Raw genomic sequence first — 25,903 nt, forward strand, 5'->3', positions numbered from 1 at the left:
ATGCTGCCTCTATCAGAGGTAGCAGTGGAGAGGGAGGCAGGGGAGGCTGATCTGGTAGCAGCCCCGCAGACAGGGACTACTGCCTGTAAAGCACCTCTTGGCTGCAGACAGGGGCTGCTTGACGGGCAGCAGCCCCTGTCCACACAGGGTCCCAACTTCCCACTGGGTCACGACCCCCCACAGACAGTGGCTGCTACTGGCTGGACAGGCAGCCTGGATCAGTCCAGGCTTGTGTTGGGTTGAGGACCAAACCCTGCTGCAACTCTGCAATTTAAAACACACAAGGAGCTGAGGGGCAAACTGCCCGGCTGCTACTGACTTTTAAATTCCAGAGCTGTGGTGGGGTTTAGTCCCAGTGCTAGCCGGGACTGGGCTGGCTGCCATCCCCTATCAAGTAATCAATACAAATTCTATCAACTATCTGATTACTAAAATAATCTAATTTTAACATCCCTAATAAACTGTGTACATTTTGGTAGTAACTGCTTTTCTAAGACAAAAACAAGACAGAAGGGGGAAAATGATTATTCACGAACTTGCACGTGCAGAAGTCATGAGTTGCTTCAGGAGAGGTCACAAAATCCAAATTAAGTTTTGAAGAATCTCTGAAACATCACGAAGCTGACAAACTTTTTTTAAGTGAATGTTACCTAGTCAAAGAAGCAGTAGATGAACCAATTTTAACCAACTCCAGTATTAAGAGACCATTCTAAAACCCTCCCAAAACTACTTACTTAAGGAACAGGAAGTTGCTATTCAGTAGGATCCAAATATAGTGACAAAATCTCAAAACCCATTCATATTCTCTCAGGCATATGTGAAATGCTTGTCTAACTTTAAGGCTGCACACTTTTTATTTCTTTGTTATTGCTAACAGGAGTTGTAAAACACTATTTCAGAAAAACTGTTGAGGATACTCTTCTGATTAGGGATGTTTATTCAATTAACCAATATCCGTCGAGTAATCTCATGAATTCTTATCACTTAGTCGACTATTCTATAGTCACTGGGGGTGGGGCCGGCAGTCAGTGCGCTCTGGCCTCACTCTCAAGAAGACCCCTGCCAGGTGGGAGCTGGTCTGTGAGGGGAGCCAGTTAAAAAGAAAACCAGCTCCCTTTGGAGATTGGCTGCCTGTCGTCCTGTGCTGCTGCCTCTGATAAAGAGGCAGCAGCGCAGGATGGCAGCAATCCCTGTTTAGGAGGTGGTCTGAGACCTGGGATCCGATGTGAGCCGGAACTGAGCTAGGCTGCCTGCCCATCCAGCTCCTTTAAAAGCGGAGCTGCAGCAGATGTAGGTCCTGGACTTGTCGCAAGTCAGGACTGAGCAAGGCTGCTGGCCAGCCTGCTAAAAAATTTACTGGCAAGTGTGTGGGGGCGGGAAGGGAGGGAAATGTGTGTAGTCTATAGCATTAACCTATAAGCTTTTGCTTATCAGTTAATCGACTACACTTTTACATCCCTATTTCTGATCAGGCCAAGATCTCACCAGCAATGTTCCCTCTAAGCAGTGAACTTGTGTGGCCACGCAAGAGAGATTCAAATGACGCTCAAACTATTAGCAGAGCACCCACAGTTAGGTTTTTTGTTTCTACTGGCAGTGCATATTCACACATGCTTTGGGGCACAAATTTATTCTGCATATGGATGGAATAAATCTGTGTGGATGTAAAAGATTAGAGGGAACATTGCTTATAAGCCCAATGAGAATAATGTTGAAGAACCTCCTTTAAAAGTTTCATTGAACATTCTTTTCCGATCTTTTGCCATTCTGGTATATGGTCTGTATGCTGAGTGTAAGAAAATAAAAGGATTGAGTGGTGCCAAGTGACAGATTTAAGACAAGCAAATAATCTGATCGTTGGTTTTGAAAATGGAGTAAAATGATTAAGCTAACATTTAGCCAAAAGGAAGGTTGTACTGTTCCCACTCACCTATCTCTGCAGGCTGAAGCAGCCTTCCTTTGAATAATTGCCTGATCTTGTTAAACAGTGCATTATCAAGTCCTAGAACAAGGAGCCTTATGGACAAATGTGTTCTTACCACCACCAATCTGACATTCTTGAACCATTTTCAGATTGCTGAAATGACTCTGGGGACACTGGTGATGAAAGTAAAAATCAAAACACAAAAATCCCACAGCCTTTTCCTATTCTGTTTTTTTGACAAATCTACAAAAGAACTTAAGCACTGAAGTTTCTAGGGGAAATAAAAAATTATGTGTTCTTTATATTCACTTAATGGGGTTTGAAGTCTCAATGTCCAGATGCCATCTGGCCTACAGTGTCTAATTTGGTTCATGCATATTATGGTACAGAAAGGACTGCAAGTTTAGTGTTCCCTTTTAGGACAAGTCTGCTGCTAATGCCATTATTTTTGAGATCTGAATTCACAATACTCTCTGAAGATGGCAAATCAAAGTAAACTTTAGTGAGATGGTTAGCTAAAGGTGAATCATGCAGATCAGTGAACAAATATAATTAGACGGCTATTTCTTGGCTGACATATTTGTATGATCTCAAAGGATCATTCAAAAAATGTCTATTTGGCAAAAACGTAAGAGCTCCATTTCTTCCTCCAAGGGATCTAATCAAGAGGTGAAAACATAGCTGGACCACTTAGAAATAGTGATCATAATTTAACATCGCTGTAAGGAGAAAAACACCACAGCAGCCCAACACTGTGGCATTTAATTCCAGAAAGGGAACCCATATAAAAAATGAGGTGACAAACAGAAATTAAAAAGGTACAGTGCCAAAAGTAAAATCCCTGCAAGCTGCGCAGAAACTTTTCAATAGACACCATAATAGAGGCTCAACTTAAATGTATAGTCAACTATGCGATGAACCAATAAGCCTAGGCTTATTGGTTAATCTTGTTGACTACATACATTCCCCCCCCCCCCCTTGTTGCCTCTATCAGAGGAAGCAAGCGGGGAGCAGGAGCCAGCTCCTGTGAGGAGCTGGCTTAAAAGCTGGCTCCCCATGAGCACCAGATCCACCTGAGAGGCAGCAGCATGGGGGGGGTGGGAGGGAGGAGCCAGGGAGCTGGCAAGGTAGGCTGCTGTATAGCCTGGGCCCACGGTGGACAGAGGCTGCTTCACGGCAGCAGCCTCTATGAGGGGGAGGGGGTCCCAAGCTCCCTGAAGACAGGGGCTGCTGCCACCCATGCAGCACCACGGGGCAGCAGGCAGCCGGTTTGTGCAGGAAGTTGGTTTTTAAACTTTGTGAACTGGCTCCGTCTGCCACCCTGCAGAGTGGCAGGGGATTCCCCAGAAGTGGGGTCGAGTGCGCACTGGCTGCCAGCAACGCCCTTGGGGCCAATCAAATAGTTGTGTAACCACTGAGATTTCATGCGGTTACACAACTAGTCAACTACATGATAGCCAACATCCCTAAAGAGAATAAAAACACAAGCACCACTATGGCTTAACAATCAAGTAAAAGAAGCAGAAAGAGATAAAAAGGCATCATTTAAAAAGTGGAAGTTAAATCTAGTGAGGAGTATAAACTTTGTCAACTGAAGTGTAAAAATATGATAAGCCAAAAAGGAATTTGAAGAACAGCTAGCCAAAATCTAATAGCAAATCTTTTTTTAGGTACATCAGAAGCAAGAATCCTGCTAAACAACCAGTGGGGCCATTGGATGATCAAGATGCTAAAGAAGTACTCAAGGAATGATAAGGTAATTTCAGAGAAACTAAATTAATTTTTTGCATTAGTTTTCATGGCTGAGGATGCTAGGAGATTCCTAAACCTGAGTCATACTTTTTAGGTGACAAATCTGAGGAACTGTTGCAGATTAAGGTGTCAGAGGTGGTTTTGGAACAAATTAATACACTAAACAGTAACAAGTTACCAGGATCAGATGGCATTCACCCAAGAGTTCTAAAATAACTCAAATGTAAAATTGCAGAACTTTTAACTGTGGTTTGTAACTTATGCTTTAAATCATCTTTTGTACCAAATGACTGGAAGACAGCTAATGTGATCCTGTCAATTACAGAGCAGTAAATCTAACAACAGTACCAGGCAAATTAGTTGAAACTATAGTAAAGATCATAATTGCCAGACACATAGATGAACATGAATTGCGTTGGAAAAAAAATCAAGATGGTTTCTGTAAAAGGAAATCATGCCTTACTAATCTACTAGGGTTCTTTGAGGGCATCAATAAGCATATGGCCAATGGGAATTCATTGGGTATAGTGTACTTAGATTTCCAGAAAGTCTTTGACAAGATCCCTCATCAAAAGCTCTTAAGCAAAGAGAGTTGTCATGGGATAAGAGGCAAGGTCACTCATGGATTGATAACTGGTTAAAAAGAGGTCAACAACCTTTCAGATGTGGATTGCTGAGATTTGACTTATTCACCTCTATGTATGGGGTCCAAATGCCGGTGATACCTTTTAAAGTCAATGACAGTCCTACTAACAGCAGCTTAATTAATAAAGAAAGATGCAGAGCTTACCTTTTAGTGCAGGGGTCAGCAACCTTTCAGAAGCGGCATACCAAGATTTAACTTATTCAAGGATCTGTGTGCCACGGCGAGGGGGAAGGAAAGGGGAGGCAAGGGCAGGCTGGGTACAGTGATGTTATTTTCTGAATCAGTTGCAGACAGGGAAAACGGTTTAATTTAAATTATGAAACACATTAAGCATTTTAACTCTCATGTGAAGTTTATCAAACTTCATTTTAAGTAAAGTAAAATATGTCCAACACAAAAGGCTTCCATGTTTTCTTTATTTATGGCAGGAGTGGGGAACGTTTTTGGATGGGAGGTAGCTGACCCACAGGAAAAAAAAAAGCAGATGGGGACCACACAAGTGAGAATAATAATAAAAAAAAATCCCAAAACTTGATGATTACCTGTTTGGTTCATTCTCTTTGGGGCACCTAGCATTGACCATTGTCGGAAGACAGGATACTGGGCTAGATGGACCTTTGGTCTGACCCAGTATGGCTGGTCTTATGTTAATCCTAGAGGAGAAATTTTCCAAATTAATTCAAGGAAGAAGTCTGATCCTCACAAACGTCTATGTCTGTGAAGGAGACTGCCTTCAAAATCCTCTGTTCCCATTGAAGATTGAGCCAAGTTCAGCAGCTACAAAAAACTGAACAGCTTTCTCACAGAAAAATCCTTTTGGATCAGAGTAGAATGATTTAGAAAAGTCCTGATTCATTAGAGACAGTAGCAAGTCTGCTTTTGCAACTGGTACTACCAAAATTTGTATAGGAAACCAATGGTGTCTATTACATTTAATTACAGGATTTTTATTGCTGTAGTGCCTCCATGCTCTAGTTATGGACCAGAACCCCACTGTGCTAGATGCTGTAAAAAAAAAAAAAAAAAAACACCCACAGAACAAAGATGGTTTCTGCACCAAGGAACTTGCAGTGTAAATAATTTCAATGGTATTTATGCCCTGGGGATCTACAGATGGCCAGCATCTTTGAAAAGCAGGCCATGTATATTTAGATGCCTAACTTAAGGCAAAATTTGAAAATGTGGGCTTTTCTTTAATATTGGTTAATTAGTCAAATATTTTAGCTTCTTAATATGCTACTCTTTTCTCAATTCCACTCAAATTTATTAACTTCTCCGGATATCAAGGTTATCAAAACCAAACACAGAATTCTAGGAACAACCTCTGTAATGTCCCTTCTCGGGGTCATGATATGACACTGTCCAAAAATTCCTTATTTATGCTGCCATATCTCACAGCAAACTTTATCATCTCCAAATCTGTAATCACCCCAAGAATCTCAGTATTTCCTGTTTTCCATACTTCCTGCGCTGAATATTTTGTGCTGCAAATTGTTTTCCCATTTGCATCTTTTCAGCTCACTCAAGTATACTGGCCAAAAATTTCCAGATGCCTTTGTACTAATCTATTTGTTCTCACAAGTATTAACAAAATCTCCAAACTTAATTGCATAATAAATTGTTCAAGACTTTAAATGAGACAGTGTATAACACCAATCTCTGCAGCACTCAATAACTCCTCACAACCCAATGCTTAACATTTAAAAGCTTTTTCAACAAGATTTTAAACCACTACAACAATGCTCATACCCAAGTCAATTTGAAAAATACAAATAAGATTGAGATGCTATTTAAAATTTTTTAATCAAATTCAGGTACTTCATGTCTATTGCACTCTGTGTGTCCAGTAATTTTGAAATTCTAACAACAAAAGTGACCAGACTTGCCTGCCATGATTTGGTTTTTTTATAATTCTCTAGTATATGTTATTCATGGTTCTGTAATTCTCTAGCCGTTTACCTGGTTAATATTTGTTCTTGGTATCGGCATAAGACAATACGCAGTAATAGCAAGGTTTACATCCCCCATCCCACCACCACACTGTTTTGGAGAGTGGATAGAATCAATTGCACATTTAACTTACTAATTTCCCATAGTTTTCAAAAATAATGGAATTTCACTAGGATTTCAACAACTTCCACCCCACCATCAACTTCAGCCTGGATAAGTCCACATGAGAAATCCACTTTCTTGACACCACAGTACAATTAGATGGACAAATTTCCATCACCCTATATCGGAAACCTACCCACCACTACACTTAACTTCATGCCTCCAGCTTATCCCAGAAACATTTTTCAATCTATTGTATACAGCCACACCCTTAAGATACAACCGGGTTTGCTCCGATCCCACAGACAGAGACAAACACCTACAGGATCTATATAGAGCATTCCTAAAACTGAAATACCCACCTGGAGAAGTGAAAAAACAGATGAGCCAAAAGAGAGAACAACAGAATTCCACTTGTCATTACTTACAGCCCACAACTTAAAACTCACCAACACATTATCCACAATCTACAACCTATCTTGGAAAATTACCCCTCACTCTCACAGACCTTGGGGAAAAGGCCTATTCTCGCTTACAGACAACCCCCCCAACCTGAAACAATTTTTTCCTGGTAACCATGCTACACAGCTACATCATAGGCATCCAGGAACCCAGCCCTGCAATCAGCCTCAGTGTCAACTCTGCCCACATATCTATACAAGCGAATTCATCACTGGACCCAACCACACCAGCCACCAAATCAGAGTCTCATTTAACTGCACATCCAGTAATGTGATCTATGCCAGTGTTTCTCATCCAGTGGTTCAAGTATCCTTAGGGGTACTCGACAGAAGTCTGGGGGTACATCAACAACTGAAATTTGGAAAAAACTGTATTTGTGTTTTAAGTTTTATAGCACTTTATTATTTTTGTACATTTTACACCCAAAAATTTCATCGCCCACCTGGCTACAATTAAGTTGTCTAAACAAATGTGTTGCAATGGTAGAAAAAAAACTGTGTGTCTGAAAACTGTAAGTACTGGGGATAATTATATATATATATTTTTAAAGGGGGTACTTTATAAAAAGGGTTGAGAAACACAGATTTATACCATCAAATGCCAGCAATGCCCCACTGCAATATATACTGGACAAACTGGACAGTCCCTATGAGAAAGAATTACTGGACACAAATCAAATATCCGAAAAGGGAACACACAAAAACCTGTTGAGGACCACTTTAACCTACCTGGACATTCAAAGGGATCTCCAAGTTGTGTTTTGTTATAGACCAATTCCACAAACCAAATATACAGAGAAGGATTGGAACTCCACTTCATTCACAAGTTTAATTCTCATGCAGATGCTTTAAATCGCGATACTGGATGGCTGGGACATTCTCAACCAACCAAACAATGAAGGTGCCACTGGTTCTTGAGGTCGGCGTAGAATCTGTTAGTACTCTTCCTCTCCAAGTGCAAATTAATGGTTCTTATCTCTCTTAACTATCTAGTCTTTAAGGTGCTAATAGACTATCTATTGTTTTTCAGTTTTTCCTGTTACCGCCTGGCTCGGCTTCCCCTTTGAAACTTATCTTCCCACTGCCTCTTTTTCTCCTTCCCCCATCTATTCTTGGTTCTGGAAATCCAACACTCTGGTCAACTGAAGAAGTGGGCTGTGCCCATGAAAGCTCATGATACATCTACATGTTTTGTTAGTCTTTAAAGTGCTACCAGACTATTTGTTGAAAAATAATGGCGTTTGTTTTTAAAATACTGCCCAGTGTAGGAAGCATAATATTGCCTCATCTCTAAAGCTGATGACATTGGAACAGCAATTAGTCTAAGGAAGGGTAGGATACGGCCTGCAAGCCAGATCTAGCCCATCAAGACAGAAGATCTGGCCTGCATCAGATGGACACACCATCGCCTGTGGGTTAGGGAAAACATTGAGTAGTGGGATCGCATTGTCACGCTGTGAGGTGAAGACCAGTGGCTACATAAAGCAACCTTCTTGGAGCCGTATGCTGAGCTGGTCCCCATACTGCAGTGCTAGGACACCAGAATGAGAGCTGCCCTTTTAGTAGAAAAGCATGTGGAAATTGCAGTGTAGAAGTTGGCAACCCTTGATTGCTATTGGTCTGTTGCAAATAAGTTTTTTGAGGGGGGGGGGGGAATTTGGGGCTGCATTATTACAAGTTTGCAGGGAAAGACGACACATTATGCTATGAGGACCATAACTCTGGAAATGTGTACGACATTGTGGCTGGCTTTGCAGATGGACTTTCCTAACTGTGGTGGGGCAATCGATGGCACACACATTCCAATTGTAGTGCCAGCTCACCTTGCCATAGCATGCATCAGCAGGAAAGGATACTTCTCGATGTTGCTGCAAGTGTTTGGAGGGCTCATCGTGGGCATTTCACAAATGCGAGGTGGTCTGGAAAGGTGCATCATGTACGCATCTTTAGGTATACTGTAGTGATGGTTGATCATGGCCAGCTAAGATGCCACTATGAGAACATTCCATGCTGAGCTAGCGATCAGGAAATGGAATTTAAAGTTCCCGAGTCTTGTGAGGGTAAGGGGCGGATTACTGTGTAAAATAAGTAGTTGGATAACCAGGTAACCACTGAAAAGTTCAGCAGTTACACACACCCACAGCGCAGGGTGGCAGCCAGCCCGCTGGCTTTTAAGCTGGTTCCTGGCATGTACTGGCTGCCGCCCAGCACTGCTGCCTCTGTATCAGAAGCAGTAGCATGGGGTGGCAGGCAGCCCTCCCCGGAGCAGGGTGGAATCCTGCCAATAACTGTTCATAATAACAGATAAGCCCAGGCTTATTGGCTAACCATGTAAACAGTTTCCTATTACTTCCTTACTGTGTACCTGGCTGCAGGGCAGCAGAGTTCAAAGCACTAGCCAGAATGGATACTTGGGCAATGTGGTAAACACTACTGGAGTTTTGTTTCCAAAAGGTGATTTTTGACAACAAAACTTAGTTGTGTAGACATGTCCTACATGGGTGTCTTCACTGAAAAGTTAACTCAGGTGACTTGCACCGAGGTCTCAGCAGCATGTCTTATTTTACATTTAGCAGGTACTACAGTCTAGTAAAGTATCTGGAAAAATGTCCGCTATCACTGAAAGAAACCTAAGAAACGTCAGTGATTAGTTTTATCTTCATTATTTGCCTTTTTTTAAAAACTGAGAATTCTATTCTTCCATCTCTGTTAGTTGATGAATATTGCAAGTATGAAAATATTCCTACATGTAGCATGCTACTAAAGTTAGTTTATGCAATATGGAAACTGGAGAGAGATGAGAATAATGTGAGTTTTACTGTTTTCCTCACAAATTATTTCAAAGACAGGACATTCCTTTTCCAATAATAAAACAGTTACCCTTTTAAAGAATCTGTCCCCTTTAGTATAGCGGTATTTGAAATTGACATCTAGTTTTCCCACTTACAGTCATAATGCACATCTCTACCCTGTATCCTTCAGTAAACTACTTTATATTTACACAGAATTCATGCTTCCTAAATATTCATTTCATAAAAAGAGTCAAGGCAAAATGTTAAACTAATTTCCTTCAACCATATCTTCATTTATCCCGTTCTGTACATTTGATCGTTAACTACTGAAGTAATACATTTAAATTCCTTCTGACATCTCTATTAAAAATAACTCCCCTCCTCCTCCCCCCCCAAAATGTAGCTCCTTGTTTGGAATGTAACTTTTCATTTATAAATTCTCTAAATAGCACGAACGACTTCCAATGCCCATCCCCTCCGTTTTATAGTTTCCATTTGAAACAGTACAATTAGGTAAAAAAATGTATCAATACACCAAATTAAAAAATTAGGTTTTTTTCATATAAGAGAAGTTATATTTATATGCAAGCATTTTAAGTTCACCAACATTGTCAGCCCACAGCTCACATTTGAAAAAGGCCCAGAACAGAAGTGTAAAAATAATCTAATACTAAAAGATAACATTTCTTTGAAATTGCTGATGTCAAATCCCACAACAGAGACACACAACCCAATTTAGCTGGCTGGTAAAAAGAGCACACATTTTAATATATCCACTTACATTACCATCTTGTAACACAGATATTACTAAAATTAACAGTCAGATATGAAAAACAGACTTGTTTGCAGTGGAATTCCAGAAAATGAATCTGAACTCAACATACACCAATGCTCATTCCTGTTTTATTTCTGATTTCCCAGAGGTTCATCATTATAAACAAAGGATATAAGATAGTATAAACTGTAATCTTCACAAGATACAGTGTAATTATCATCATAGAATATTTATACGAGCCAACTTAAATACCAACATAAAAGATACTGTGGAATACAGAAGAATCTTCATGCTTAGAAAAAGTCAGATTCTCTGAGGTAAAGAAAACAATGCTTTAGGAACCTAAAGCAATTAGCTGATCGGAAGGGCTGACAGGTAGTCAATCTGTAATTTGAATGAGGTACAAAAAAAAATTTAGACCCAGCATGACTCTAGCATTCAAACTGTTAATTTGATCATTCAAATATTTTTACTTTTCTAATTTAAGGATTAAGTATATTAAATATTCCAATTTTGCAGTGCATAAAGTTATTAATTCAAAAAACATAAGTCACCTGAATTCATATGAATAGCCAAGTAAAAATTTCACAATTTCATTACAGAGGGCCACCAGTTACATCCTTGTTTGATGGAATCTAAGAATGTATAAAAATATATTCAGGAAACAGTAACTCCCTGACTTAATCAGTCCTAAAAATATCTTCACTGTCTTTCCCAGTTTTATTTTCAGAAACTGAATCCACAAATATTTTCCTCAAAGAAAAGCCTTGACTTGTGTAGAGTCAAGATAGAACCAATAAATGATTGTTTTTTCTGGACAGGTATCACAGTAGATCTGTTCCCATTTATCAGCACTCCCACACACTGAAATTAGTGCATTTTCAGGATTTCTCCAAGGTTTGCCATGGGCACTGCAAAAAAACCACCAGTCAGTTGTCTTGCTACGGAGACGAGCAGATACCCTGACACCCACAGTATGCAGTGCCTTTAAGAGATTCACCTTCCTGCATGCTAGGAATCTCTGAACCCATATAAACATAAGAACAGCCATACTTGGTAGGGATGTTAAATTTTTATTAATCAACTAATTGAGTAGTCAATGGAATTTCCATTGACTACTCAATCAGTTGATAAGGGGTGAGGCACTCACTGTTCCCATTGTGCCTCTGCCTTTTAAATATGGTAGGAGCCACATGTGGCTCTTAATACATTTAAAAGGCAGAAGAGCAGCAGGCATTCAAGCAAGAGCCCCATGGCTCTTGCTACATTTCAAAGGAGAGGCAGAACTGCGGCAAGCAGGAACTACTTGAGTCCCCGCTTGCCCCAGGTTCCCCACACTGCCTCTCCCTTTGGGCTCTTGCTACATTTCAAAAGGAGACGCACAGCAGCTGGACCGGTGCAGGTGCGTCACGCCATTTCCCTGCTGCACCTCTACTTCCATTGACCCCTGAGGAGACAGTACTGGAGGGAACTGGCATTTAAGCCAGCTCCCCCTCCCATCCTTGCTGCCTCTCTCTGATAAAGGAAGCCGGGGGAGGGGGAACTGTCAAGTCACTACTGAACTACCCGATAAACATATGCTTATCGGGTAGTCGACTAATCACTTACATCCCTAATACTGGGGGAGGCTAATGGTCCATCAAGCCCAGTATCCTGTTTTCAGACAATGGCCAACGTCAGGTGGCTTCAGAGGGAATGAACACAACAGATCATCGTCAAATGTTCAATCCCCTGTTCCCCATTCACACCTTCTGGGTACATCTGCAACAAGTGGCATCTTTTGAGAAGAATAAAAAAAAAAAGGAATGGGAAGAAAGGTTGGCTGGTTTAATGAACTGGATCAGGCAACCAAACTGAACAGCCTCTTAGCATTCAATGATCCATAATTCTACCCCATGATGTAAGGAAATGGATGAAAGAAAAGAAAGCAAGTATATACCAAATCTAATTTATCTTTTGCCTAGAAGAGGAGTGAAGCAATGGATACTGGAGTTAGTCTGCATCTGAAATGTTGCCCTTTATCCTGTCTTCTGATGTTGCAGAGGGAGGGGATTCTAGAAAGAAAGATGGAAGCTGACAAATGAAGAACACTGTCTCCAAAAATAGAACAACAGAAACACTCATCTGGCCCAGATGAGTAATCCCATCTAGCTTGCAGCAGATCTCATGTTCTTAATTTTTTTCCCAATATCTTCCATTTTGATGCTGAACCAAATGAACCCTTGAAAGGATATACAATTCTTTAAAAAGACAATGGAAGCAAGGTACAAGTTACCAACTCAAACGTTTTGGTTGCCAGAACATTCTGAACACATATGAAACAGAACATGGCTGCTTGAAAACTAAGTCACAGTGCTTGTATTGTTCCCTACCAGTGATAAAAGAACCTAGCAGCTATGAAAAAAAACACAGATGATAGAATTGCTGAAGTTGTTTTGAATATACTGTACTGGATCAACATGACTTTCACCAAGTACCCTAAGTATATAATGAACAGTGAAAGTAACTTGTGAAAACAACATTAATACTTCCCTGTGCAATCTTAATTCATCCCTTAGGCCAGTTTTTCTCAAAGTGGTCCGCAAAACCACTTTGAGAAACCTGCTAATGGCTATTCCGGTGTGTTTATTTACTTCTGTGGCCACGAAGTCTCATGTCTCCCACTGTCTCCGGTTCGCTGTTTGCAGCCAAGGGGAGCCATGAGATTCTGTGGCCATGGAGCTGGTAAATAAACACACAGGATCAGCCAGTTAGCAGGTTTCTCAAAGTGGCTTTGAAGATCATTTTGAGAAATATTGTCGCGTGAGTTTTCAGTTACATACAGGCAGTCCCCGAGTTACGCGGATCCCCGTTACGAACGGGGTTTGCTGCCCGTCTCCCTGGTCTGCTGGTTTCCAGACGCGCCGCGGGTGTCCCACTGCCGGCGTGTTCCGCGGCTGTGACGTAGTGGGGGTACTTGCTGGGCTGTGGTGACCTCTGCTGTCTGGAGCAAGACCCAGCAGGGAAAACCTCATTATGCAAAGGTGACGCCAAACCTGTAGAACCAGACACCCCCCATGGAGAGGAACAAAGGAAGGGGGAATGCTGCCCTGGCTGGGGGGCAGAGCTGGAAGAGTGTGGGTTAGTTGCTGTCTGGGAGCATGGAGGAGACAGCCTAGGGAAAGGGGCTGGAGTTTAGGGGCCCAGTCTCCCCCCATCTCAAGGGGGCCTGAGGCATCCTAGCCCAGCTCTGTGACCAGATTACATCTGTGCTGTGCTATATCCTGGAGAGGCAATAAACTTCCTCTATTCCACCAGCTGGTGCAGTCTGTTTGTGCCATTTCGGGGTGCAGGAGACAGGGGACCCCCAACGCGCCGTCACAGCGGCTTTGCTCCCCGTCTCCCTGGTCTGCTGGAGACCAACAGACCAGGGAGACAGGGAGCAAAGCGGAGCAAATCCGCGGAGCAAATCCGCGGAGCACAGGGGCAGCGGGACAGCCCAGACGCACCGCGGCTGTCCCGCTGCCAGCGTGCTCCGCGGCTTTGCTCCCCATCTCCCTGGTCTGCTGGTTTCCAGCAGACCAGGGAGACGGGGAGCAAAGCGGAGCAAAGCCACGGAGCACGCCGGCAGCGGGACAGCCGCGGTGCGTCTGGGCTGTCCCGCTGCCCCTGTGCTCCGCGGCTTTGCTCCGGACGCCTGTGGTACAGCAGCTGGGGCGCTGCCGGTTGGTCCTGTAGCGCCGCTCTGGGCGCTACTGGACCAACCCGGCAGCACCCCATCTGCTCTGCCCCAGGCGTCCTGATTCAGCCACTTCTGGTCAGTTTCAGCAGTGGCTGAATCAGGACGCCTGGGGCAGAGCAGCTTGGGTGCTGCTGGGTTGGTCCAGTAGCGCCGAGGAGCGGCACTACTGGAGCAACCCAGCAGCACCCAAGCTGCTCTGTTCCAGGCGTCCCCAAGTCAGCCGCTGCTGAAACTGACCAGCGCTGACTACAGGAAGCCCGAGGCAGAGTTGCTCTGCCCCGGGCTTCCTGGAATCAGCCGCTGATCAGTTTCAGCAGCAGCTGACTTGGGGACGCCTGGGGTTCTTAAGTTGAATCTGTATGTAAGTCGGAACTGGCATCCAGATTCAGCCTCAGACTCTTCCTGTAGTCAGCCGCTGGCCAGTTTCAGCAGCGGCTGAATCTGGATGCCAGTTCCGACTTACATACAGATTCAACTTAAGAACAAACCTACAGTCCCTATCTTGTACGTAACCCGGGGACTGCCTGTACTATTTTTTCCTCCCTAAAGAACTCTGCCCCATTCGGTGCAGAATGGATGGTGTTTGCTTAGTAAATAGCTACTCACTACTTGTGTTCTGCCTCATTCTCTATGCAATGTACACATTAAAATGAAGTGGGGGGTCTATAGACAGCCTCTTCCCACAACTCAATCCCTGATTCATCTCAAGAGCAGGTCCAGCCTGTGTGCTGAACGAAGCAGGAGTCTTATGAAAAACATACTGTATACCAGTGGTCTCCAACTTTTTTACACTCAAGATCACTTTTAAAATCTCAGAACAAGCAAAGATCTACTACCCCCCCCCCCGACCCCACCTCTTCCTTGAAGCCCCGCCCTCTCTATTCTCTCCTCTCCATCACTTGCTACCCCCAGCCCTGATACACTGACACTTCCCCCCCTCCCCCCGATTCTTCTGTGGGAAGAGATTTTTCCAACATTTGGCCTGTCTAGACTGGACCAAATGTCAGAAAAACCCCTTCTTTTGGCAGCCCCCTTATTCCTCGTGAAACAAGGAATATAGGGGTTACCAAAAGAGCATATTTGCTTGTCCACTAAAAAAACAGAAGAACACACACATTCCTGGATGCAGAAGAATTTTTCCAGGATCTCTGGAATCCTGGAAAAACTTCTGCAGTCTAGCCGTACTCTCACTGGGTTGAGACAGGATGTGTGGGCTCTGGGATGGGAATGAGGGATTTGGGTGTGGGAAGGGGTGAGAGGTGCAAGCTCTGGGAGGAAATTTGGATGCAGGAGGAGGTGGAGAAGGGGACGCTGGCTCGGGGAGGGAGCTCCAGGCTGGGGAGTGTTGAGGTCAGATGGAGGGTTGGGCTACTAAGCAAGCTACAGGCTTGTGGATGTAAGGATGCAGGAATTTGGGTTGGGGTATGTGAGGGGCTCAGGGCAGGGGGTTCCAGTGTATGATAGGCTCAGATCTAGGGTCTAGAGGAAGGGGGAGTGCAGGAGTGTTATGATGCTGTGCTCAGCTGGGGGCTTGGCCCCAATTGGGGGTTTGTTGTCCAGGCTTCATTTTTAAATAAAAGACTATGTCAAACACAAAAAGTTTTTGCATTGTCTTTATTTATGAGAAGGGCAGGGAACCTTTTTGAGTCACTGACCCACAGAAAAGTCAGTTGGGGCCACACAAGGGAAATGCAAAAAAACCACACCTCACTAATGTGGCCCCAACTCTGCTGGTTGGAGCAGGGGACGTGGTACAGGCAGTCCCCGGGTTACGTACAAGATAGGGACTGTAGGTTTGTTCTTAAGTTGAATCTGTATGTAAGTCGGAACTGGCGTCCAGATTCAGCCACTGCTGAAACTGACCGCCAGTTCCGACTTACATACAGAATCAACTTAAGAACCCCAAGCGTCCCCAATTCAGCTGCTGCTGAAACTGATCAGCAGCTGATTCCAGGAAGCCCAGGACAGAGCAACCGGGCTTCCTGGAGTCAGCACTTGGTCAATTTCAGCAGCTGCTGACTTGGGGACACCTGGGGCAGAGCAGCTGGGGTGCTGCTGGGTTGGTCCCGCAGCACCACTCCTTGGCGCTACTGGATCAACCCGGCAGCACCCCAGCTTCTCTGCCCCAGGCATCCCCAAGTCAGCCGCTGCTGAAATTGACCAAGAGCTGACTCCAGGAAGCCTGAGGCAGAGCTGCTCTGCCCCGGGCTTCCCTGAGTCAGCCGCTGGTCAATTTCAGCAGGCTGACTTGGGGATGCCTGGGGCAGCGCAGCTGGGGTGCTGCCGGGTTGATCCAGTAGCGCCGAGGAGCGGCGGTGAGGGACCAACCCAGCAGCACCCCAGCTGCTCTGCCCCAAGCGTCCCCGATTCAGCTGCTGCTGAAATTGACCAAGAGCTGACTCCAGGAAGCCTGAGGCAGAGCAGCTCTGCCCCGGGCTTCCCCGATTCAGCCGCTGGTCAGTTTTAGCAGCGGCTGAATAGGGGAAGCTGGAGGCAGAGCAGCTCCAATGGTCCAGCTGCGGAGCACTTCCGGGTTCCTGATGGTGCCGGATCATCAGGAGTGCCGGACCGTCAGATGCCGGACCAATGGAGTTTTACTGCAATATCAAAAGAGCAGAATCTGCATTCCCTGAAATGCTTCATATATTACATCAAAGTACACATATATCACATCAAAATCTTGCAGGGAAAACACAGAATCCTAATTGTGAGGATCCTGAATTAGTTTAGCTAGTTAAGTAAATAATTCAGCATTTTTTCTGTTCAATATTTTAAAAAATACGGTTCATTGTAACTTCCAGGTTAATACTATTGTGTATTAAAAAAAATAAAAGGCAGAATTAACATGACTGAATCAAGAAGCTGGTCACAACAGTGATGATGCCTTAAGGAAAAAAACAGGACAAATAAAAAACAAAACCTAGTGCTACAAACCTAGAAGATTCCAATTTTGGAAAGGTGATTTCTAAGAGGGCTATTTTACCAAACCAAAAAACCCCCAATACTTTCCCCATAGGTTCATGATGTAAAATTCTATAATCAAGGCTTGTAGATTTGTAATTATGGTATGTCAGCTACATTTAAACAAGAGCGTTAAAAGATTGTTAAAGTTAAACTAACACAATTGCAATGTGAATTGTCTTAGTCTCATTCTAATCTACTGGTGTCACTTTCATTTAATCAGAAGGAAACTATGGGCAAATGTCAGTGCTTTTTTTGTATGCCCTTAACATACTTTGTTCACAGTAGTTTTTAAAACCATTACCCATCTGCAATGGAGAAGATATTTAAGAAAGTTTTTTAAAGTCAACAAATTCACTTACTTTGCAATAGACTGATCTTGGATTTATTGAGAGTAAGGTGGCTTTAAAGTGATTAAGCAACCTTTTAGGCTAGCTAACCAGAAGCATTACTTGTTAGGAAGTAGCCACAAATATAGTATGTCTACCCACTTCTGATTATCAAATTCTAGTTTTTTTGTGTCTTACAAATAAGAGAAGATATCTGACAGCAGCTTGACCTGTTAGCAAATACACCCTGAGACCAGAAGGATTCAAATTTCTTCCCAATCCCATTGCAAGTTTCTTTGGTCAATGCCTAACAAAAGTGTTTCTGGTGCCACAACAAATAGCATTGTCACACAAAATTAGAAACTCACCAATAAGTAAGGTGCTGCATGACCCACAATAGAGAGGATACCACTTAGAGGACCTCTGCTACACAGTAAATAGCAGCAATGATACTGCTATACAGTAAATTGCTCATCTTTGTTTCTAGTTTTGGGGAAGCAACGAACTCTCTCAACCACTAAGTCTAAGGGTGCTTTAAAAAACAGACAACAAAGTAAGTAGCCTGGGCACCACAATGGGGACAGAACAAGGAAGATAATCTACCCCAGAGCGTCAATTGCTGCCCTCATCTTTTTTTTTTTAAATACACATATACTTAGTTGTCAGGCTCCAGAAATTGGACACCAATGCACTAGTCCACACCCTAAGACATTTCACAAGTGAAAAAAAGGGAATTTTAGAGGTTTATTTCCATGTTCTACTCTTAGAAGAAATTATGTCCAAGGCAGCAATATTATGAGCTTTCACATACACGCTGCAAGAAAAGACTGACAATAAGTCTGGTAGAACTAGAGTTGTGGTCATCTAAATGAGTAATGGTAGCTTCTAGTATATTCATGACCTAACCAGGGTACTAATTTGCATATGAAAGGGGAAGGGGAGAAAGTAGTAGTAACACATTCAAGTGTCTACAACTTCTAGACCCTGTTTCTATGAAAGGTCCATTACTTTAATGGAATTGTGTGATGGAATTAGCACAAGGTATACATTATATTCATAGACATGCTATTTTGCTGACCATTCCAAATAGCCATCTAAGCCTATATCTATCAGTAATTCCTGAACTATTCCAGAACCATTGGCCCTGCAGGTAACAAACAGGTCTGTATTCTGAATTGGAAGAAACTTTTAAAGCTAAACATAATTATATATTAAACAATTCCATGATGAACAGGATACCTGGTCTTAGTTCCTACTCAGGAATTGCTCTCCTATCCCAGCAACTACAATCAGCAATAATCAAGTCTCCAGATGAATTATAATGTCACAGGCACTTGAAACCAGTACTTTTGACATCAGCCAAATGATAACCCAGTTGTGTCTTGGAGGCAGAAATTCCAACTGTAAGAATGTTGCCAAAGGAAGTTAAGTAGATCCAGTTCTCAAGCCCTCCCATCTCCTTTTCCTTCTTTTGAGTTGATTTTTTTTGAGAATACTGGAATATAAAAGAAACTCAAATTCATTCTTTTGAGAAGATCAGGTGTCCTGCAATTTTGTTTGGGGAGCAGAAGTTACCCCTCAAAGAAGAATACTAACATGGCCTGCAAGTATAGGATAATCCAAAATTGCATTAACATAAATAAGGCTTCCATGAAGTTCCAAAAGGTACAATGCTACAGGCTTCAATGCACCACACACAGTTTTAGAAATTATCAATGCTGCCTACGGGGTTTGAATACAGAACTGTAAAGTGTAGTTGTGTTTTCAAGACTCTGCGAAGTATTCTAAGGCTTCAGATTTTTACAGAAGCTTTTGATATTAATATGACTGAATAGTCACACTGCTCTCTGCATAGCTGTAAACAGTTCTAACCCACAGTTATGATCTGGAATACCAAGAAAATGCATTCTGGTTTGTATCTTTTCTACATATGATATTACACATTCAGTAAGGAAAAACTATGTAGCACTTGGAAAAACTAACAAGATGGTTTATAGGTGATGAGCTTTTGTGGGCCAAACCCACTTCCTCAGATCATATTCTGAAAGAGCTCTGAAAGAATATGATCAGAGGAAGTGGGTCTGGTCCACAAAAGATCACCACCTATTAAACCATCTTGTTAGTCTTTGAAGTGCTACATAGTCTGATCTTGCTAAAACAAAAGGAAAAACTAACACAGCTACCTCTCTACTACTCTTAACAAAAAGAGCAACAAATGACAAAACACAAACATACATGCTTCACTCAGGGACGTTGAGGAATGCTGTTTGTTACTAACAAAGCTCTGAGCCTGTTGTGTACGAGCCTGTTGTGTACAAGACCTTAATAGCTTAGTGACTATTAGCTATATGGATAAAGTCACAGTTGGTAAAGAACTTCCTAGCTTGGTTACACTCAGCCTCATCAGGAGATCCAGTTACAATAGAGCAGTCATCAATGCAGTTAGAAACTGTTCAGACTTGCATTACAGATGATCCAGAACTGCATTGGATCCATGTATCCCAAATCGCACTTTATAAATTCTCTTTGGCAAAAGCAAGAAATAGCGAGATAGACTACAGGGCTGGTCCCAAGACCTACGGGGGGCGTGGCTGAGGTAATACCTTGGATAGGGGACGAGAGAGACGAGCTGTCGAGCCGCACGGATCTCCTCTGCAGGGGACTTGAAGCTGGTCCCGCAGAAGATACTACCTCACCCGCCTAATGTCTGCTCGCTCAGTCAGCCACGGGGGGAAGGCAACAAGAGACCTGCCCGAGCCAGGAGACCTGCCAGCCAGCGGTAAGGCAACAAGAGACGCCCAGGGCTGTGAACCAAACCCCAGGCACATAGGCCGCGCTCAGGCTACAGCCCGTCTTCACCCAGGAGCCGGCACCTGCCGCCCGGCCCTATCCGGTTCGGGCTCCGCAGCTAAGGGCTGCGCACACCAAGCATAACGGCCGCCGTGTGGAGTCCGGGCCGGCCCTAGCCACGGCCCAGCTCCAGCGCCCGCGCCCGCGCCCGACCGGTGGGGAAGACGCGCCCGGGCACTCACCGCCTCACCACGCCCGTCTTAATTTTGATCTGCCTGAGGCGCGGGTCCGCCATGCTCCTGCGTCAGGGGCGCGATCCGCGGGGGCCAAGCACCAACGGATCAACCGACAGCGAGAGAGAAGAGCGGTCGCAAACCTGGACACTGCTCTAGTACGTAAAGACTGACGCCTCCCGTGCGCGTGCGCATGCGCCAGCCCACCACGCGCAGAACTCTGTTCGTTTTGCTCAGACACTTCCTTCCGCTCTGGGCTAAACCACTAGGCGACTTGCGAAGGGAGAACAGGCTGCCAATGGAACTGCCCTGCGGCGTGCCCCGTGCACTGTAAATGTACCCGCTGGTCTGCTCTTGGCCTCGCATGTTATTCGCGAGGGGGCGGGGCTGCTGTGGCTGCACCCACCATGTGGGTGGCGGGTGCCAGAGATGCTCGTGCTACGTTTCGGGCACAGAACAAACGGTAGCCGGGCCTGGGCGTGTGTCCGTCGCTGCCCTTTGGCCGGCCGGCGCCAGGCGACGTAGCCCTTCCCGGCGGGACCTCGCGTGTCCTGCTGAGAATCCCTCTGCAGGGGAGCGCGTTGATGGAGGGTCTCCTGTCCGGGTCTGACCCCGTACATGCACTAATCGTCGGCCAGCCACGGTCACGTCCCCAGCCGTTCTCAGCACTGATAGGGGCGCGGTTCAAGTCTGATTCCACTTAGAGTTCCGGGTGCTGTGAGCTTCACCCATTCCCCTCAAGAAAAAGTTTAGCCCCGCTTTGTAAACGCGTAATTCTGTCTGTCTATGCGGTACAGCTCCTAGCCAGTCCTTTAGGTGCTGTGCAAGCTGCCAGGGATACTTTAGCTTAATAAATCGGGGCTGCCTGCTGGAGAAGTAGCGTCAGAGAGGCGATTAAAGAGAAGTAAGGTTAACATAGATACATTCTTTTAATGATACATCGACTATACTTATTCTTTTATCATCGTAGAACTTCAATTTTTGCCCCTTAACATTTGACATTTCTCCTGATTGCCAGATTCTTTTCATTTCGGAAGTCAGTGCTTGATTTGGAGGGGGGGAGGGGAATAGTGATACGTTCTATCTAACAATAATAGTTCTTTAATGCATCAAAAGCAGTGCAGCCTCAGAATTATTTTATTTGCTTTTAATGATTAGATACAGATGTATATCCTTGCAGTGTACTATACTGACATGCTTTAAGAATTATTTTTACTGTTTATTCATTTTGAGTAGCCCCAGATATCTCTTTTTCTTTGAGAGTTTCTTGTTTTTGGATCCCAAGACATTTTAGGACAAAAAGCTATATATTTGTTTCAGAAAATAAAATTGAAATCTGGTATTCATTTGTAAAGTGCTTTGAGATCCTCATGTGAATACTGCAAGTTACTATGTGATATACTAGTAAATGGTAGACATTCACTCCAGCTTGCTATGCACGCTTTGGATTGACAAGCCCTGAGGTTACAGATACATTACAATTTATAACTTTGGCAATGTCTACGCTATCACCTCTTGCGCAAAAACATATGCAAATGAGGCAAAGCATGGAATATTGCCGTGCCTCGTTTGCATAATTAATGAGCCTCCGTTTTGTGCAAAAATGGAGCCTCAATTATGCAAATGAGGCATGGTGATATTCCTCACTTTGCCTCATTTGCATATTTTTTGCGCAAAACGGGGGCAGTGTAGGCATAGCCTTAGTGTTTTTTCTTCCTCTTTGTAATTAGTTGATGACAAGTATTTGAGGATAAATGCTGAAGAATTTACAGATTTGAAAGTAAAGCCACTAAGGGGAATTAAAAAAAGAAAATTGTCAAGTCTCATATAGGCCTCTTTTCTTCAGTGTACAATCCAAGCTTCATCAGTTGCTTATTCAGATCTTTGGACTGATTTCTCAAAGGAGACAGCAATGCTTCTATTAAAAGGATGCAACATTTGAGAAACTCCCAGGTACAAGTCATTAGCCAGAAGCAGCATGCATGTTACTAAAGATGTCAAGCCAAATTCAACCCTGGTATAAAGAGTTGCAAGAACACTTAAATGAAATTGTGCCTATTTGTAGAAGAGAGAGTTTTGGGCTGCAATTTGGAAGTGTTAACAAATCTCAGATGAAACCCATCGTCAGAGAATCAAATTCAACCAAATGCAGTCTGAACTAAAGAAGTGCAACACACCTGGAAGTCTCAATTGACTAAATTCAGCAGTAACAAACTCAGGTGAAAATTACATGTTGGTATAAAATGATCAGAATACATCTCTAAGAGGCAAAGTATTGTAATGTACAAATTTGGCATTCATTAGCCATTTAAAATGATGGTATAGGGAAAACAATGAATAGGAAGAAACGAAATAATTTAACCTAACATCCCTAATTTAACCTAACACTCCACATACACTTGGTGATTTGTACCAAGTTATTCTGAGGTTGGATTTGATTTCTAAAAATACCAGACAGGTGTAGCTTCATTGATTTTGCATGCCCACTTAGATGTCAAATCAGTGCAGATTACACTACACCACAATATGCACCCATTTTTGATCAAATCATTCCCAAAAAGTTAACTTCTCTATTCACTTACAATCATCATTCATTCAACAAGCCAGAAGGACATCAGACAAGATTCATAAGGAAATATAAATTACTTTAAAGGGAGCCAAATTAAAAATACTGCTTCAGGTTAAGGATGTTAAGTAACCATTAATTGACCAGTCAAGTAGTCAATGGAATTTCCATCAACTAATCAAGAGGCATTTCCACTTTCCTTCTTTGAAATGTACAAGAGTCCCCACTGAGGCTCTTGTACATTTCAAAGGAGGAATGCGGAACTCCGTATGCAGCCCAGAGCCAGCAGGAAGTCCCGCTGACTCTGGGGTGTACGCGGCGTGCCAGCTTTGAAATGTACAAGAGTCCCCAGTGGGAGCTCTTGTGCATTTCAGGGTGTCAGCACAGCATAGAGCCTGGGATCAGTGATTTGAAATGCCTCACGGAGCTGGGGACTCCCCAGCTGATCCTGGGCTCCATTCACGGCAGCGCCATACAGCTGAGCCAGGGATCAGCTGTGCGGTGCTGCCCCTTTGAACACCGCCTCCGCGTTTCAAAGCAGCAGCAGGCTCAACTGTGCAGCGCTGCCACTTTGAAGTACTACCTCTTCCCCCCTACGCTTCCTCTATCTGATAGACCATTTGCTTATTGGATAGTTGACTAGTCCTTAATATCCATACTTCAAGTAACAAATTGAGTTAAATGCAGCATTTTTTGTCCCTGTTGCTGGCAACAATCAAGAGATTTGGCTGATGGACTACATAGAAAATTGTTTTCTTAGAGCCATGTCAGACAGCTTAATTTGACCCAGTCAACCAAGTAGTGAATAATAAAAATCCTGGAAAACTAATACAAATATAAATAGTGCCCTACTAAATTAATGGTGCATTTTGGTTGATTTCTTTGTCATAAGATTTTAAAAACTGTAAATTTCATTATTTCAGCTATTTCTATCTGAAATTTCTCAAAGTTATAATCATAGAGGTCTTGACCCAAAATGGAGTTTTGGGGGATCTGAAGGTTATTATTGGGGGGGGGGGTATTGTTACCTTTACTTCTGTGCTGCTGCTGGTGAGGCACTACCTTCAGAGCTATGTGCCCAACCAACAGCTGTCTCTCTGGGTACCCAGTTCAGAAGGCAAAATGAAAGTAAACATGCAACCCCCCAAAAATAAACTTGTTGCCTCCCTGAAACTCCCTGTTGGATCAGGAACCCCAATTAGAGAAACAGTGGTCCCCCCTGTGAAATCTGTATAGTATAAGGTAAGTGTACAAAAGACTAGATTTCATTGTGGGAAATGAAATTCCATGCTTACTTCTGTTTTGTCTTTAAAGCTGGGCTCCATGCATCTAATTAAGTGTTTTTTATGCACAAAAGCTTATGCCCAAATAAATCTGTTAGTCTTTAAGATGCTTCATTGTTTTTCCAGGTACAGACTAACACAGCTGCCCCTCAGAGACTTTTTTGGTAATATTTGCTAGTATTGTTAAATTTGCCTTTTTTGCAAATATTTTTGCACCAGGATTCATTTCCTAGTATTTTTTTAAGGGAACGCAAAAAAGGGAATGAACACAGCCAAAGAGATTCAATTTTTTATTTGAGTATACATGGATGTTTATATATGTATTGAAATATTTGATGAGCAGTACTATTAGGGTGTGTCTAGACTACAGGGTTTTGTCGACAAAACTATACCTGCATCTACGCTACCACCAAGTTCTGTCGACATAACGTCAACAGAACTCAGCAGTTTTGTCAACGGCTGTAAACCTCATTCTACGAGGAATAACACCTTTTGTCAACAGAGTTCTATCAACAGAAGGCATCATTGCATCTACACTGTCCTTTATGTCTACGCTGTCACGTCGACAAAGCGGCCTGCTTTGTCGACAGAACTGGATGTAGTCTAGACGCTCTTTGTTGACAGAAGCTTTGTCGACAGTATCAGTGGGCAAAACTTCTGTCGAGAAAAGCCTGTAGTCTAGATGTACCCTTGATAATTAACTATTTACAGCCTTTCTTTGAAGCATGAATTAGAAATTAATACTTTGTTTGTTGATAGGATGGTTGCTGAAGACATGTGGCTTGCTCCTTTGATGCAAGGCTGCTTTGCACCATACAAGTGGTGCAATCTGGCTATGGAGTCAACATATTCATCATTGGGAGGATTTCATGAGTGCAAGGAGGAGCCTCTGCTGGCATAGATTACTGTAAAAGTTCTTATGCCACCTCCACTCTCCCTTGCTGCAGCAGGGGTCTGAGTATAGGAAAGGGGATATGGCTAGGGTATATTGATGTACTGATCTACAGTTGACAACAGCTTCAGTGTTCGGGAGCCATTAGCAGCTAGTATGAGGTAAAGCAGTCTAAAGAAGCCATGGAATGTTTCAATTTAGAGACTCCCCTTAGCTGTACCAAACATAAACTCAACTTAGATGAGGACTGAGCCCATCACTTTAATATTTTTCCAAATGTGCTGAGTAATTTTATATTAATTTTTAGATGCATAATAATCTGTGTAGTTTAAATTTATTTTTTCTTTTCACTTACAATAAAAGAGCATGGAAATATTTTAAGGGATACTACAGCACTATAGTCACCAGAATTTACCTTTTTTAAAATAGGAAAAGCAAATCCTATACATCCCTAGAGCAGAATAAATAGATTTTAAATAAAGGTTAATAGTATCCCTTCAACTTCTGGCTATATTCTCTCAGTGGTTGAAATTCATCCTTGCACCAGTGGCCAACACAAATCCTATATATATGCTGATCATACGTCCTGATTCTTCCGGGACAGTCATGAATTTAAATACACTGTCCCGGTAGTCCGTCAAATAGTGACATGTCCTGAAAAGCCCCGCCAGTCATTTCTCTACTTCATGGGGACACTAGCTTTGGGAAGAAACAAGAAATGGTGCG

General features: G+C 43.1%; 1 protein-coding gene across 1 annotated transcript in view; it reads right to left on the minus strand.

The window, feature by feature from the left end:
* The window catches only part of TBCA (tubulin folding cofactor A), a 57,256-nt gene extending 36,620 nt beyond the window's left edge, over positions 1-20,636 (minus strand). The window contains exon 1 of the mRNA XM_075932319.2: positions 20,446-20,636. Coding sequence (XP_075788434.1) covers positions 20,446-20,498 — 53 coding nt within the window. The 5' untranslated portion in view covers positions 20,499-20,636. The remainder of the gene's footprint in view (positions 1-20,445) is intronic.
* Positions 20,637-25,903: the final 5,267 nt, after the last annotated feature.

This window comes from Pelodiscus sinensis, chromosome 6 (assembly GCF_052426305.1).
Source record: "Pelodiscus sinensis isolate ZL-2025 chromosome 6, ASM5242630v1, whole genome shotgun sequence".
In the NCBI taxonomy this organism is placed as follows: domain Eukaryota; kingdom Metazoa; phylum Chordata; order Testudines; family Trionychidae; genus Pelodiscus; species Pelodiscus sinensis.